Source organism: Nelusetta ayraudi, unplaced genomic scaffold, assembly GCF_046127955.1.
Source record: "Nelusetta ayraudi isolate G7.1 ecotype Tasmania unplaced genomic scaffold, CSIRO-AGI_Nayr_v1 ptg000011l, whole genome shotgun sequence".
In the NCBI taxonomy this organism is placed as follows: Eukaryota; Metazoa; Chordata; class Actinopteri; order Tetraodontiformes; family Monacanthidae; genus Nelusetta; species Nelusetta ayraudi.
Genome location: NW_027466061.1, coordinates 13,930,793 through 13,946,553, shown reverse-complemented (window position 1 = coordinate 13,946,553; position 15,761 = coordinate 13,930,793). Strand labels below are relative to the sequence as shown.

General features: G+C 46.6%; 1 protein-coding gene and 1 long non-coding RNA gene across 2 annotated transcripts; one reads left to right on the top strand and one right to left on the bottom strand.

The window, feature by feature from the left end:
• The first annotated feature begins 541 nt into the window (after positions 1-541).
• ccl20a.3 (chemokine (C-C motif) ligand 20a, duplicate 3) lies at positions 542-1,385 on the top strand. The gene is made up of 4 exons (XM_076019738.1): positions 542-730; positions 857-962; positions 1,145-1,219; positions 1,320-1,385. Exons 1-4 carry the CDS (start codon positions 655-657, stop codon positions 1,372-1,374), a joined length of 312 nt encoding a protein of 103 aa, XP_075875853.1. The 5' UTR covers positions 542-654; the 3' UTR covers positions 1,375-1,385.
• A 2,082-nt stretch (positions 1,386-3,467) lies between these two features.
• On the bottom strand, positions 3,468-14,210 carry LOC142885109 (uncharacterized). The gene is made up of 3 exons (XR_012926255.1): positions 14,003-14,210; positions 6,915-6,967; positions 3,468-4,812 (listed from the first exon to the last, which is right to left on the bottom strand). It is a non-coding gene; the product is annotated as an uncharacterized LOC142885109 (long non-coding RNA).
• Between the last annotated feature and the right edge of the window lie 1,551 nt (positions 14,211-15,761).

Genomic DNA, 15,761 nt, shown 5'->3' with positions numbered 1-15,761 from the left:
ATTCTATCTCATTCTATTATTTGTGTTATGGTTGAATCATTATTCAGCAAAATTATCTCAGATTAAAAATTGTAAACAAGTCTATGCAAGTTTTCTACCATGAAAAACATTTAAAATTTATAGATGCATACATACATGTATATATTAAACCTTTGGTTGCCTGCCCAGCACCTGCGAGAACACACCTGTCTAGAAAAAGAACTAATTTTGTCACAAATGAAGGCCAGCCAGGCGGTTGTATTAATGAGTAATAACAATGAATCTGGAAATTCTTTGTCGAGGCCCGTGCTGCCTTAATAGGATGTGGCTTAAATCAAGCACAACAGAGATAATCAAATAGAAAAATTTTCTAAAAAAAACATTAACACTCAATCAGGGGAACTGTACATGACAACAGTGTACGTGTTGCGAACACACGTGCAACATCAAACACCTACTTCTCCTCGGTCTCTCTTTGACCGCAGGTAAAAGTGACAGGGGATTTTCCTCATGCTTCAGTGTTGATGCAACACTCTTACCAACATTTGTTCCACTGGGGAAAGTTTTCCACTCCAGCCAGGCCTTGATAAAAGGCAGCAGAGAAGAGCAAGTTGTCACCACAACCTCGAGAAATCAGCTGAACTCAGAGTGACGGCTAGCAGCGCAAGGCAAGACATGGGATCCGATAAAGCTGTGGCCACAGTCATCACACTGCTCACCATTTGTCTGCTGCTCACAAACACATCTGCAGGTCTGTTACAGGTTCATTCAGATATGTCTTTTTATTTTTATTTGTGCCGAGAATTGTTGATTTTTAGTTGGTTTTGGGTTGTTGTTATTTTTTGCCTGATGTGCTCATCTTGTCTCTTTTACACAGCTTATTCATGCTGCCGGAGTTACACGAATAACAGAATACCATTTAAAATAATCAAAGGGTTCACTGTGCAGACTGCCACCTCTATGTGTCGCATTGATGCCATTATGTGAGTACTAACAGAATAATATCTAAAATAGGAGATAATAAGTCATCATCATTATTATTATTATTATTGTTGTTGTTGTTGTTGTTGTTGTTGTTGTTGTTGTTGTTGTTATTATTATTATTATTATTATTATTATTATTATTATTATTATTATTATTATCAACCTATTATTATTTTTATAGTTTCCACACAACATGGGGGAAAGGATGCTTCAATCCAGCTCTTCCATGGGTCATGTCTTACATCAATAAAGTGAGGTATGCATCACAGAAATCTGTTTTTATCTTCTATAGATTGCAGTTCTTAACATGTCCTTCCGAGTTACGAAGGTGATGTTTTCTGTGTTGTGTTTTCCAGTAATGCGGCACAAGGGGTTCACAACAAGAACTCTAAAGCAAAGAAACGGAGCTGAGCTGCTGTCAAGAGAGGATGCGGTGGAGCTCTTGTGCCGCCAAACAGGCTGCTTTCCTTCCTCAACATTAGCAGCTCTCAAATAACCAGTATTGTTTTATTAACTTACTCACTGAAAGATGCTGAAAACAAGAAACACAAATGATAAAATATAGTTATGAATCTTTTAAAAGGAAACATTGAAGCAAAATGATTTTTTCTCGCTACAATGATAAAAATAAATTGTATAGTACAGTATAGTTTAGTATAGTATAAAACAAACTATAGAAAGAACATTTTTTGTAAAAGGCTTTCTGTTTTTCAAAAAGATTGTTGTCAGCCAATTTTTTAAACTTTTTTCCAGTTCCATACAAGACATTTTATGTATTTTCATTTGATTGTTATATGTATTGAATTTGCTTCTCTGTTCTCCAAACTGGTTTTGCATGAAACATGGCCTCGGTCTTGATACTGTTAATTTTGTTACTTTATTTTTTTTTCATATGGTGAAATCTGTTCATGATGTAATATACAAAAATAAAGTTTTATTAGTATTTACTAATTAACTTTTTGTATCCATGAAATTATCTAGCAGACAAGTGAACGTATGCACACGTCTAAAACACTAAATGACAGACTAAATTCACACCCATGTTTTGTAACCGACCGCTTACATTTTTGACAGTTATCACATGTAATTAAATAACACAACAGTATTAAAACAGCCAAACAAAATAGAAAGAATTAAGCTATATGTATATAGCTTAGACTATAAACTTCCTTAAAAGAAGGCAGAACTAGTAAAAACATTATAGCATTTGCTAAAACATGAGTCGGCTTGATAAATCAAAATTTTGATGAACATAAAGACTTGAAAGCTGAGTAAGTGGGCCCTTCTTCTCTCAGCTCACGGGTAGCATGCTTCAGAGACAGAAAGTAGACATTAATCTCCAGTCAACTGTCCTCCTACCAGCCCGCCTAAAGGGCCTATTTTGGCTATTTATATAAGAAACTACTAAACTTTCTGTTAAAGCTTTTTGGGGTTAAGCCTCTTAAATGTAAATGAGAAAAGTATTAATAAGTGTTGCTCTAAAATGGGGGGAAATACAATATTATGAATTTTATTTGTTAAAAAGTCCTTGTAAAATGTTTTATTTTGGCTTCCTTCGATGAAATACTGTAGCTGGCCATGTATTTGCTGATTTAAGTTTAGAAATTAATCACGGACAACAGAATCTTATAATGCAGCGTGTCCCGTGTATTTAGAATGGTAGAATGTGCAAATATAGTATCATATAAACATCACTGACACGCCTTTACAACAAACGAGACTAAGCTAAATTTTTTATTTCGTGATATTAATGCAAACACATTCTGACGTTTTGCTGGCTGCAGTCTCATATTAGTTCCTCTTTGACTCGCCATTTGACAGACAGTATGATCCTCCTGCTGGTGAAAGATGTAGGAAACTCTTTGAGCACTAGATGGCGACAATATCAAAGACATGATGGGTAGCAGCTTCTACGCGTTAGTGCCATTTGCACGCAACGTCGCAGCACTGGTTGGTCACCATTAGGTCAGTCTAAGCTGCTTTCCTTATTTCAAGATCTACTAATGAACTAATGTTGTGTTGTAGTGTTACAACACTGGCGAGTGTGACACTTTCCTTATTTGTATGACAATTTTTTTTTGTCCGTTGCTTTTGTCTACAAGCCCATGTGCGTCTGTAGGACATGCGCATGCGCACTTGTGTTGCAAACTTGACGGCGCCTTTCCACTTGGCCAGTGTTTAGTCTCTTTTGCATGCGATTTCCCAACCATCAGCGGGTTGAGCTCCCGGCCACCGTGCAAATGACAGAGTAGGGCGAAGCTCGCAGCCGCTGTTACATCACCTCCACTGTTCTGCACCACTGTACTGAGTGCTTTTCTCTAAATAATAGAGACCAGGAGGGAGGGGTGAGGGGCGGAGGGTGGAGATGGGAGGGGGTCATGTGGCTTGGTTACTAAATGACAGGGAGTATGCACTGTTTGAGCAAGAAGCCACAAAGATAAAGTGCTAGACTGAAGTCCTGCAGTGAAAAAAGTCTGAGTTACTGGAGAAATTGCAAATAATCACAAAAGAGACAACTTGAAATCCTGATCTTGGTTTTTATTGAGTGAGTTAGGGGAGCAAGCTGTGGGAGAAGAGAAGCATGAAAAAGACAGGACTTCGTGACACCGTTGCAGACATTCCTGAACTTGCGTAAACCCGTTGACCTGCGTGTTTACATAAATTACAGAGGAGGGACTGTGTCAGACAGTCATGGAGGAACGACTGCAGCACAGCCTGAAGTAAAATGAAGTTAAGGACTGTTTCCCCACAAGGGAGCGCAGAAAGGAAGAAATATTGAGGTGAAAAAAACCTGACAGGCTCCTATTACATCGAAGCAGAGACAATTGAGTCGCAGCCAGAGAGGTGAGAAATCAAGAATGCTGAAGAGCTAATTCTAATTTCCTGCTGCTACAACAACTTATTCTAACTTGTTTCTCCTGTCCTCCTATTCTTTGTCAACCCCCCAAACCCCCACCCAACTCGGAGCCGCGGTTAACAGGGAGTTAAGCGGACTCGCTGTATAATTAGACAAACAAAAAAGCGAGGGATGCAACATCTAAAAGGGAAGAGACTCCAAATGATTACACATTCAGTCCGCTTCCTTCCCCCTGCCTGCACACATAACCGCCAATTAGAGGAAAAGAGAGGAGGATGAGGACGAGCAGGCAGCCAGAAGTCTATTTGTGTCTCTTTCTCTCTCCCTCTCCCACCCCTGAAGACTCCCAGCGCCAGCCGGGGAGGAAGAGCGGAGAAAATAGAAGTGAAAAACAAGAAGGATATAAATAAAGAAATCAGAGTGTTTCACATCCGGTCGGCTGATTGGTGGAGACGCCAGTCAGGCAGATCTGGGCCACAGTTGCACTCATTGTTCAGTGAGCTTTTCTACACGGTCCAACCCAGCGACAGCAATGAATGTTGATTGTGACCTTTGGTCTCGGGCTACAGTGGAAACTGCATACGTTACAAGCATGTGTGCGTACATTTGCGGGCGTCTCCTCGGGGGGACGGCAGGGGGGTTCTGGACGTCAGAGCTGTGGTCAGAGCGAGCCGCGGGGCACAGTCAACGGTCGATGGTTTTTATGCCATCCATACCAAACTCACCGACAGCGTTGAATGTTCGCCGAGGCAAGCGGCAAGACGGCACTGAGGCAAAGTGACAGACGGCGGGAGGGGAGCAAGGGCCTTTTGGGGAGGAAGGACAGTGGATAGTGGATGGACAGACAGACAGACAGACAGACAGACAGACGAGCGTCAAGGCCGCAACAGGAGCTGGAAGGCTCCAGTTCTGCCACGTTCACTGCCACCTCATTACTCAGACGAGCTGCAGACTCTTTCATCCTCCACTCCCAAATTGGCCGTTAGCCGCATCTGAAACACAGATGAGGAGGAAGTTGTTATAAGGGACGCTGGCAGGGCACTTCTTGTCTCTAATCAGTGAGGCATGTTTCTCTCTGTCTTCTTTATTGAAATCCTAAATTGTGCCCGTCCTCATGAAAATTTTTTCAACCTTATCTCCAGTAGAATAACGTGCAGCCAGAACGTTAGCGACCTGGATTAAGTCTGCATCAGCTGAGCTCTTCTTTGGTCTTTCAAAGTAGATTATTACGGATCTATTCCTACGATTGTTTGCAGGGGCAAACTGCACAGGCTGTCACGCAATAAGAAAACAGTGGCAGCAGTCTGTCTTGGCTATGAATCGTGCTAAAGGACAATGCTGCCTCGTCCTCCTGATAGCTCCCATTGTCAGCGGCTGGGAAACAACTGGGCGGCAGTGTGAGTGCACCACTGCAGCGGCCCCGGCAGAGGGGCGGCGGGCTGACGTCACAACGCTAAATGCTGATCTACGGTCACTCGCCGTCTCGTTTCATGCAGCCCGCTGATGTCACCGTGTCGAGCCAGACCTGCATCTATTAGTCTGCCGTGGGAGGGTGAGACGTCAGGCTGGCGTGATAACACACAGCGGCCACAATGGATGAGTGATGTGTCGCATTATTGCAGCTATAATTCAGGGAGGGGGGGGGTGGTCGTAAAAAACGGACAATTTGGTTTTTGTCTCTCTGCCGTGTTGGCTATTTGAGTTACTACCGGAGCATTTCACCCCCAGCCTACCCCCCACTGCCAGAGCACCACTTTATGGATATGCAAAAAATGCTCTTTTCATTTGTAAGTCAATAAAGGGTAATATTTACAGCCGCTCCGTTGACGACGCAATTGATTATACACCGGCTGCACAATGGGGGAAAGGGGAGCCGAGAGGATGGGGGAGGCGGGCGAAGGGTGTCGAACGTTTTTGGATCTTTTCCTATTTTTTTTTTGTCTTTTTTCCCCTGCTGTGTGAACGACTGCATGTGAACCAGACATCTTGTCTCTCTCAGGGTGAATCAGTACAGATAAGGGACTAAATTCATAAGCCATATTACATCTACCAAACTCTATCATAGGCGCCCCCCCCCCCTCTCTCTCTCTCACACACACATACACACACACACACACACACACCTCATCCCACAATAAGACCTAAAATGAAAAATAGGCAGTGGGTCGAGGGAGAGAAGAAAAGGCCACTTTGCCATAGCAACCCCTGTGTCAGCCAGCCATTTCTTCTTAATCCACCCCCCTTCAGACTCCCAGTTCAATGTCGTGCCCTCTGTGGGGACCACCCCCTCAACCCCCTCTTCGCTCCACAGCTGAATATTTCTTTTGTGTGGGGAGACTGTGCGTCTGCGTGTGTGTGTGTGTGTGTGTGTGTGTGTGTTTGTGTGCGTGCGTGCATGCATGTGTGTATTTGTGAGAGGGAGAGAGAGGGAGAGAGAAAACTGTGGTGGGTGAAGGGATTGGGAGTGTGGTGGGGTGGGGTGGGGTGATCATAGCTAACCCCGGCTTAAATGGGAGGCCAAGCTACAGGCCACAGAGTCTTAACATTACAGCGGGGGTACACACCAAAGATCAAATCACACACACACAGAGACAGACACGCACACACACACAGTTTAACTCTGATATTGATGGAGGGAGATAATCTTTTAAAATGGCAGATAATTACATCACAAACAACCGGACCCCCAACCTCACCCCTCAATCCCCTGTCCCACACATTTCTATCCATGACAGACTCCAGACTTTATTTCTACAGAAACTCCGCTAGGGAAAAGTTTTTTTTGTTTATTTTTTTTTGCTGGAGTGGGCGGAGGCGGGCATTAAATTTAAAAGGCCTGTGCTTGTTCTCGACAATGAGCGTCGACCATCTTTGGAGCTCCGCCGCAGCTGCAGCGGCAGACAGGCTGCCGTTACTAGGGCCGCGCGCTAATATGTCTCCTTCCTCCATACTGTAAGCCGATTTGGTGCACAGGATCAAATTCGGGAGGTTTATAATCATTTTTCCCTGTGATGCCACAGAGGGAGTGGAGGGGAGGAGGAGGGGCAGTCAGAGAGAGAGTGAGCGGAACGCTCTCACCATCCCTCAAAGTTACCTGATCAACAGGATTGTTCCCGGACTGCGGAAGTCACCATCCGGAGGTTCCATCTGCAAAGGGCACAAAACAAAACAAAAACTGCTTGATTTCGGGTTTTTTTCCTTCTCACGTGAACCACAACTTTATCTCTCACTGTGACCGGGTACTGCACACATTTCCCATTGAAATGATTTTCAGTTTCCTAATCAACAGATGATTAATCTCCAGTGCATCCTCCGGAAATCCCCGAACACGCCCCCCTAGAGGCTGCTGGATGGGGGCGGCTGGAGGAAGTGCCAGTGGTGTGTCTCTGGGGTGGTCTGATATGACCGTGGGCGAGGCTTTAATGTAGCTGCACATCCACTCCAGCGTATACTGTACATTGTACTAATGACTAACAGACCTGCAGTCTTGCCTGCAGGGGCCTCACACACCCTCCCCAATGCCTACACATGCATATGTTCCACTTTAATGGCAGCTTTTAGACTTCATTTGAAGTGTGCTGTGGCCCTGTCTGACTCCAAAAAAACATCTAAAGAGCATTGAGTTTGTCCTTGAGACAGAGGGGAATTATGACTTAGGACCAAGGGTGGCTCCCAGACAAATATCTGACCTGTGTGGGTCAATTACTTAAAGTGGACATTTGAAAGGAACGCAGATAATTTTAGCCGGGCAGCTCTGTGCTGGTTCTTTGTCTTGCCTGTGCAGATTTAGCCCTGCAAAACATCTGGCTGAGGTTATTTATGTGACACAGTTAAAAGATGCAATTTTTAGAACAGTTAGTGGAATGTGTGCAATTACAACTAACTTTCTTCAAAATAAAAAAAAGTTCCACGAAAGCACAAATGTTCCATACAAGCCCCAGGTTGTACATTGACAGCTAAACATAAAAAAGTGGAATGGCCACTCCAGTCTATAAGAGAGCAAAGGGCACATTGTAGCACAGGGTGCAGAGTCTGTTCAACAAGTGCGCAGACACAGAGCAAAAACAAAGGCTGAGAGATGCTGCCTTGGGACTGATTGGCAGGGTGGGGTCATCGGCTGACCCTTGACCTTTTTAACCCAGAGGAATGTTGTCGTGCTGGTGCGTGCATTGTTCCGCCTCCCGTGAGGAGCCCCACCCTAGCATCAGATGAATGCTGGACGCTCCTGTTCCTGAGGGCTTCTCCTCTTGCCCCTCGTCTTTCTTCTCATAATCCTTTTCAGTTCTGCTCCTCATCCTCGGTCTTCAACAAACAAAAGGTATTGACAGGTTGGAGGGGGGGGCGTAGTTCGGAGGTCCCCACGAGCATCAGTAAGGATCACAGCAACCAAAACTGCTCGCCGAGGCTAAGTGGCGCACAAAGGTGCTGTTAAAGGGGCAACTGAGGAACGAAATCAGAGGAAACCATCTCTGACTTTTTATTGGTCTGGCATCCCAGAGACGTGAGTATCTTCAGGCAGTCTGACAGTCTAGTAGCGGAGGAAGTAGAAGGAGATGGGCAGATGAGAGAGCCAGACAGACAATTACCGGCCAGGTATGTCCTTTATACCCACCTAGGGCTGGTCAGAGGAAATGGAGGAATTTATGATGTCATAAAAAAAAAGTGCCAGAGGACGAGTGCCTGAGAACAGGTTGTCTTAGGAGCTGTGACCGTAAAAAATAAATAAATAAAAAAAAACTGCAGCTTCCACTCCCTCCCCCTTACTAGCAGGCGAGATGATCACACCAGAGTCGGATCACACTCTAGCGCACACGCACACAAAGAGTGTATTTTACTGAACACAAAACAGAGTGCGAAAAAACACTTGAAAAAAGTACTTTGATTCAAAACACATTCAAGATGTGGTTGCAAAGCTGTGAAAAACTTCACATGTGAGTGCTCGGTCAAATAAGTAATCTAAGAAGAAATGAAAATACACAAAAGCAGGGACTGATTTTAAATATACTCACACACAACAGGTCAAAGTTAACATTGTAGATGTGAGTGCATTTAAAGGATGCTACTGATTTATTTTCATTTTAATTTGTTTGCCTCTTCATCCTAAATATCTTAAACTTGAGTTGCGATGCTGTAGAATTTTAACGTTACAATGTGCATCACTAAAACTGTTTTTACCTCTGTCTCTCAAATTAACCATCCCATCAGTTCACACCAAATTTAAAATACACATTCAGGAAACAATGTGAATTTGCTACCTGACGGCTCAGAGCAAACGTGTACGGACAAATTCACTTTTGTCCTTTTTTTGTGAGAAGAACAAAGGCATTTCTGTTTGCAAGCACACTCAATGTACACACAACCAGCACCTCACTTCCTACCGCAAAAAAAAAAAAGGATAGAGACACAGTGCCAGCAGTTGCCCTGCTTGTTAAAAAGCCCAGAGAAGATGGGTATTTGCTCTACAACCTAACTAAGGACGTTTCCCATTGTAAAAAGGAGTGGCTGCCCGGCCCGTTTCCTTTCATCCCTCTCCCGGAGGCGCGCTGCCTTTGTCACCCTCCCGGCTACGCAACACTGGTCAAATACCTGGGAACTACCGCTGGCCTGGTGGGAAAAACAACAAGCACAGGAGAAGAAGGTGGAGGAGGAGGAAGAGGAGGAGTAGGAGGAGAAGAAGGAGGACAGACAGCGAGAGAAAGGAGGCGGGGGAGTAGGCGCGAGTGTTAATCTGAGGCACGGCGAGACAGAGCCGCCTTTTAAATACAAAGCCTGTTATTGAATCTCCAAAGGAAGGAGGAAGTGATGTGTAACACCTGGCAGCAAACCGCACTTAAAAAAAGAAGGATGTTAGACGTATGGACAGTTGGGGCGGAGGGGGGAAAAAATAACAGGGAGGGGATATATAATTTTAGAGAGCTAAATAGTTCCCATCTGTTTGGACTTTTTTTTTTCATCGCAGTCCACCTCGTTCTTCCTTATTAAACAAATGAAGGAGGCAGCGCAATTAAAAACTCTGCAGTAAAGGGAGGCCGTTTCCCCACCTCCGACTGTGCACTTTAGTGCCAGCTCAGCAGAACAGGGCCAGTTCCTGTATATGAGGGACTGTATGGAGAGGAGGCGGGGCGGCTGAAGTGAGTTTAAGTCCTCCCTAACCCCGACTGCAGCCGGCTGAATGTAAAGCCTTTACGTTCCAAGCCAGCCTGCCAGACCTCGCTGTCACACCTCATAAAGCAAGAGCCGGCGCGGCGGGGCGGCGTTAGAGAGGCGAGAAGCGTTCAAGATAAGGCAAAATCAGGACAAACTGGCAGGAAAATAAGAATGCGCCCATTCAGAGAAAGAGTGAAAAGCCCCTATTGGGGGAAAAAGGAGAAAAATAGCTTAAGCTGAAATTCGGGTGGCGTGTCTCCAGTATCCAGACGGAGAAAAATAGAGACTTTCAGAGCAACTTGCAGCAAGAAAGTTAAGAAAAGTAAAAACTCCATTCAGGGATTGTTAAGACGATAATCCTCGCTTCCTATTTCTATTTTTTTTTCTTGCTTAGCTGTCGAGAGGGAAGCCACAAGTTTATTTTCAAAGAGTCCACAAAGAATGCCTGTCATTTCCTGGCGTTCCCCCACTTCCATATGAAAGCCCTCTTTCCCCTTGAGCAACAATGCTAAAGATTCCAAAATTTCCACGGGGAGTTTCTTGCGTGGCCATACAATGGAGAGCACGTTGGGGCAGAATTGAGATGGGCTGTTTCCATCGGGGAATCACTTCAGCGGGTTTGTCTCACAGCGGTGACCGCACTCGGGCGATTAAGGGCGGACACGCAGCATCTGTAACAGCTCACGGGCGAACTACGAGCAAAGTCTGGCTCAGTCTTGGAAAATCTGCGGGATTATCTGTCTGGATTTCCCATATGTAGGCCGCTGCAAAATCTTTAGCGAGAACTTGAGGGAAAAAACCGAGGCAGCTTCGGCGATGACTTTATAAGGACATCATGGACAAAACAGATGTGGGAGCGTGCGCCTCTCACCACCAGGTCTGTCTCAGCTAGCCTGAAATTTACCTGCAGTCAAGATTAAAAAAGGAGTCCACACCCACACCGTGAGAGAATTTACAAAAAGCATCCAGTGTTGGTTTGTGTAGCTAGCGTGACGGTGAAATTTCCCGTCGGCAATCAGCAAAGTACCTGCCTACATATTTCGTTTGATCCGCCCACGCGAGTTCAAGTGTCACCAGTTCCAGGACCGGCTGACGGGCTCTTGAAAGCCACCTGGCATGACCGCAGCAGCCCTGAGCCTTTGGCGAGACACGAGGTCGGAGGTCAAGCACTTATCTGGATAGGCAGCATGTTGCCGTGCCCGAGGCGAGCCGCACTGGACGACCTTTCTTCCCTTTTCCCAGCGAGCACATATGGACGCAGGTTCCTGCCGCCATGAACTCACTCAACCCCTTTAAACTATTAAAGCACGTCGCTGGAGCGTATGTGGCGAGCAGCTGCTTCCAGATGGAGTCTGCTGAAGAAGCGAAATGGCGCGAGGGCGTTCGGTTCGGCCCCGCTGCCGGATGATAATCCTATAAAAAGCTTGTGTGGCGTGTTTGAATTGTTGAGTAGAACCCCACACACACATACACACACATACATACAGTCCCTCTCTTGTTTGTGTGTTTAGGGTGAGATGGTGGCAAGGAGAGGAATGGTTGTCTGCTGGCGAAAAAAAAGTGAGAGGAGACTCACAGTGAACCTAATGACATTTTCCCAACCGACAGAAGCCCGGGGTAGCGACTGTGGTGGGTGGACGGCGCCTTAATTTATCTATTTTTGAATTGTTTGTTGAATTTGCTATCGAGAAAGCGAACAAGGGAACGTGTTGATGGTGGAGGAGCCGCCAGGGGCCGCGGGGTGAAGAGACGTCAGCTTCTGCTGTGACTGCAGGTTTGACTCTCCACATAATAGTCGGGTGCCGCCGATGAGACCTGTCACATGTGTGACATGTGTCACGGAGGAATTCTGATCGCAGAGAAAAGACCAGCAGTAGCAGCAGCAGCAGGAGCTCCATCCAACCACCCTGCTTCCCGCAATTCAGGAGCAGGAAGACATGGAGAAAAAAAAGCCATCAGAGAGGCTCCGAGCGGGATTAAAACCCTGGGAGAGATATGCACTCTGCGCTGTGCTAAGAGCTTGATGCTTTTCCTCTTCAGCGGGTGCAAAGTGAATTATGTGCGACTCGGCTCGGAGAGGAACGGAAGCGAGGCTATCACAGCCCATCTGAGGGCCGGCTGTCCATTCACTCGCTGCTCGTCCCCCCCCAACGCTCCTTTTTCTCTTGTCGCCGGATTATGTAAAAGAAACACTGCCACGGCCGTTTGGCTGTGTGAGGTGACTTTTTGTGTCTAGTTGACATGCTTTTTTTTTTTTTAACTTCGCTACCTGCATGAAAAATGGCCTAGTGTCACACTTCAAAGGCTTAAAAAATTCAATAGGAAAAAAACACACTCGTTCATATTTGGACAAAAGTCACTAAAAATAAAAGCGTTGTGATCTGCTTGCTTAAGAAGAGAAAAACAGGAATTACCATTAATTGCAGTGTACTTTCTTACCATCAGACGCCATTAAATTTAACACACCTTAAAAATGTGATGTGCACACAATCGACAGTCAGCAAATACTAAAACAAGAAACAGAAGAAGACGCAGCGGGGCGTATTTAGCATCTAGACCTTCTTTATGGTTTCCAAACTGATGCAGGAGGGAGAATTATGGCGACGGCCTCATTAACCTGAAGGCATATTAGTTCTTGGCAGACTGAGCACGTCAAGGAAAGCCTGTAGCGGCAGCAGCATTAATCTCGCGGGAGGGTCAGAGCACTGGAGTGGCACGGTGAGTCACATCGCACCGAGGGGGGCCAAACGCTCGCGGTTAAGTGTATCTGGCCGGCGTGTGCATTCTCCCGTGCAGTCAGTTCCCAACCTGAAAATGGCAGTCTGGCTGAGTCTGGCTGAGTCTGCCATGTGCCGGAGGGCCTCAATCTCTGGGCCGGAAGTCGGATGCACAAAGACAGTTTCAGAGACTCCAGGTTTTTTTTTCCTTTTTTATTATTTTTTTTTAAAAGCCACGTCTGCGTCTCATATGGGCGTTATAAATGGGAGAGAGAAAAAAAAATGTGCAACGTGACCTGGTCAGCAAAACCAACATGGGGTGGGCAGAAGAAGCTAAACCCGCTGAAACGTTGATCCGAACTACTTCAATTTCCCGGCTGCGTTACGCAGCCTTGGCATTCACACGAGTCGCACCTGAATTATTACGGCTGTGTGCTTTTGTGCTCTTCAGGTGTCTCAGCGGAAAAAAGGAGACGGTGGCGGTCGATACAATGACAGATGGTCCGCGCGAAGCCGCTGCGCGCTGTTCAGCTGCAAAATAATAGCCGTCATTTATCAGCATTCAGTCGCCTTTTTAAAAAAAAAAAAAAGAGAGAGAGAGAAAGAGAAAGAGAGAAAGAGCGATAGTTGGTGCGCGCAATAAAGGCAGGAGACGGTCTGCTCCGCTGAGATGGATCAAAGTTTAAATGCTCACTGTCGGGTGGGGGGGGGGGGGGATTACCGCACGTTCCCGTGAAACTTTGTGGGCCAAACGGAAGCTGTGCGCGCGACTGTCTGTACACTGTGTACCAGTGGCAGTGCGTCTCAGTATTTTTTCCCCCATTCCCCCCCCCCCTTTTTTTTTTTCGGTTACACAGCGCCGTAAGAAGTTCAAGTGTTCGGCGCAGTCGACCAATCGCGTATTTCCCTCGCATGGATGCGTCCTTATGAAATGAGAATGAGAATCCTTCTTCTTCTTCTTCTTCTTCTTCTTCTGCTTCTTCTTCTTCTTCTTCTTCTTCTTCTTCCCGCCGGCGCGTTTCACGTGCGCTCCATTTGGAGCCGCCTCGCCTCGCCTCGCCTCGCCGGGACACTCCGTAGACACTCTGTCACTCCGAATGCAGCTCCGCTCCAAACACAATACAACACCCCTCTACTTTTCCACCCCAAAATACACAAATAAAAAGCAAGGAGACGTGTCTTTTTTAAGCGAAGAGAAGATTCACCCTATTTTCTGACCAAGTAACCACTTTGCGCGCAATCAGCAAAAAACAAAAGCAAACAAAAACAACCATTCGTATTATTGAAGTTTCGTGCATTTCCATGCGATCATACTTACATCCTCCTCTTCCTTCGCCTTCTTCTCTGTGCTCCTTCCTGGCGGCCAGCTCAGATGAAGCGTCCTCTTCACTCCAGTTGACGTCTGCCTCGCTCTGGTGTTTTTCTCCGTACTCTCATCACTTCCGTCCGGCAACTCTCCTCTTCTCTCACACACACGCGCGCGCACACGCGCACACGCGCACACACTCACTGCTCCTGCTGCTCCTCCGGACCGCGGATTACGTCCGTATGAGAAGTAGGGGGAGGGGAGGGGAGGGGCGTCCGTCTCACAGGGATCAGAGCGAGGCGCCCCATTGGCCGACAGGAGATAGCTTGATAAAAAGCCGGCTCCACCATTGGACGGCGCTTGGATAGAGGAGTAGGAAGGGTGGGTGGGTGGGTGTTATCCGGGAGAAGCCGGCCGGGTGGGGTGGAAGTGGAGGAGGAGGAGGAGGAAGAGGAGGAGGAGGGTGGTGTTGGGCGCATATGCAGACAATGCCCTGTGTCTCAGAAATTCACGTTTTCATTGGAGGATTTATCCAGCACAGTGTGCAGGCCTCCAGCAATCTCCTCATGAGGACCAGCAGTCATATTGGAGCACTCGTTTAATGACCCCGCCGTGTTGAGCATCGCGTGGCCTGATGGCGCAGCTAAAGCATATTTATCACATTAAAAAAAAAAAAATTTGAAAAGAGCACTTCATTTCTACTTGGCAGTAGTGTGTGTTATTGTTGTTCCCTCGCTACCTTTTTAAAGACTACCCTTTGAAAGGTTCAAGCGAGACAAAAGTAAAAATACACCGGCCTGCCACAGCAGAAGAGAGGGAACAACTATAAATAAATCAAACAGATGTTATTTTTCTACACCAAACCTGGATAAAGTACGAGCATGTGTGTGATGTTGCCAGCATGCCCTGTGTGTGTGTGTGTGTGTGTGTGTGTGTGTGTGTGTGTGTGTGTGTGTGTGTGTGTGTGTGTGTGTGTCAGTGCTGTATGTAGGTTATGAGAAAGCTGGAGCTGCAGATTTTTTTATTTCTGTGCAGGACTAGGTGGGGAAATGGTGCATGGATAATTCTCCCCTCAGATTCTGTGCTAGTCACTTCGCAGAGAGAAAGGGAGAGTGCCGGGCTGAATCAATACGGCTCAAAGCTTTCTCATGTTCAAGATTCTCACTCAGGAGGCTGCACACACACACACACACACTGGAGATGCTGGGGCTGCTCCGTTTTAGGGTGTTTTTCTGGAGATAATAAATGAGAACCACCGCCACTCCTTCTGCAGAGTGGTAATGATGATACTAAATCACCCCCTGACCTGAAGGCCTCCCATTAACACACACACACACACACACACACACACACACACACACACACCATGAGACACTCTGTCGTCAACCTGCGAGCAGCCAGAGAAACCCCGACAGCCACAGCGGGGGCTCCTCTGCGACCAGTAGCCATGGAGATCAGACACATTTCTCCACACGACAGGGAACGGGGGGGTCTGTCTGCGCCGCACCAACACAGGCCTTTATTGGGCCGAGACCCCTGCACTCGAAGGAAGGAAGCACCGGGCGGAGGATCACACCCGTTTTCATTGTGACTCTACAAGTTTACGACAGCCAAGAGGCCGTCAAGGAGAAATGTGCCCCCCTCGACCCCCTTCTTCTCCTGTTTTCTTTTCTTTTTTTTCTTTTTTTTTGGAGGGGGGGGGGTATGGGGGGGGGGGGTTGATAGTGCTGATGGTGGTGACGGCGGCGGCTGTTGTCTCTGCTAAACCGAT

Coding starts and splice junctions, on each gene's coding strand:
- ccl20a.3 (XM_076019738.1), top strand. CDS start 655: ATGGGATCCGATAAAGCTGTGGCCACAGTCATCACACTGCTCACCATT. Junction 963..1,144: donor TGTCGCATTGATGCCATTAT/GTGAGTACTAAC, acceptor TTATTTTTATAG/TTTCCACACAACATGGGGGA. Junction 1,220..1,319: donor TCTTACATCAATAAAGTGAG/GTATGCATCACA, acceptor TGTGTTTTCCAG/TAATGCGGCACAAGGGGTTC.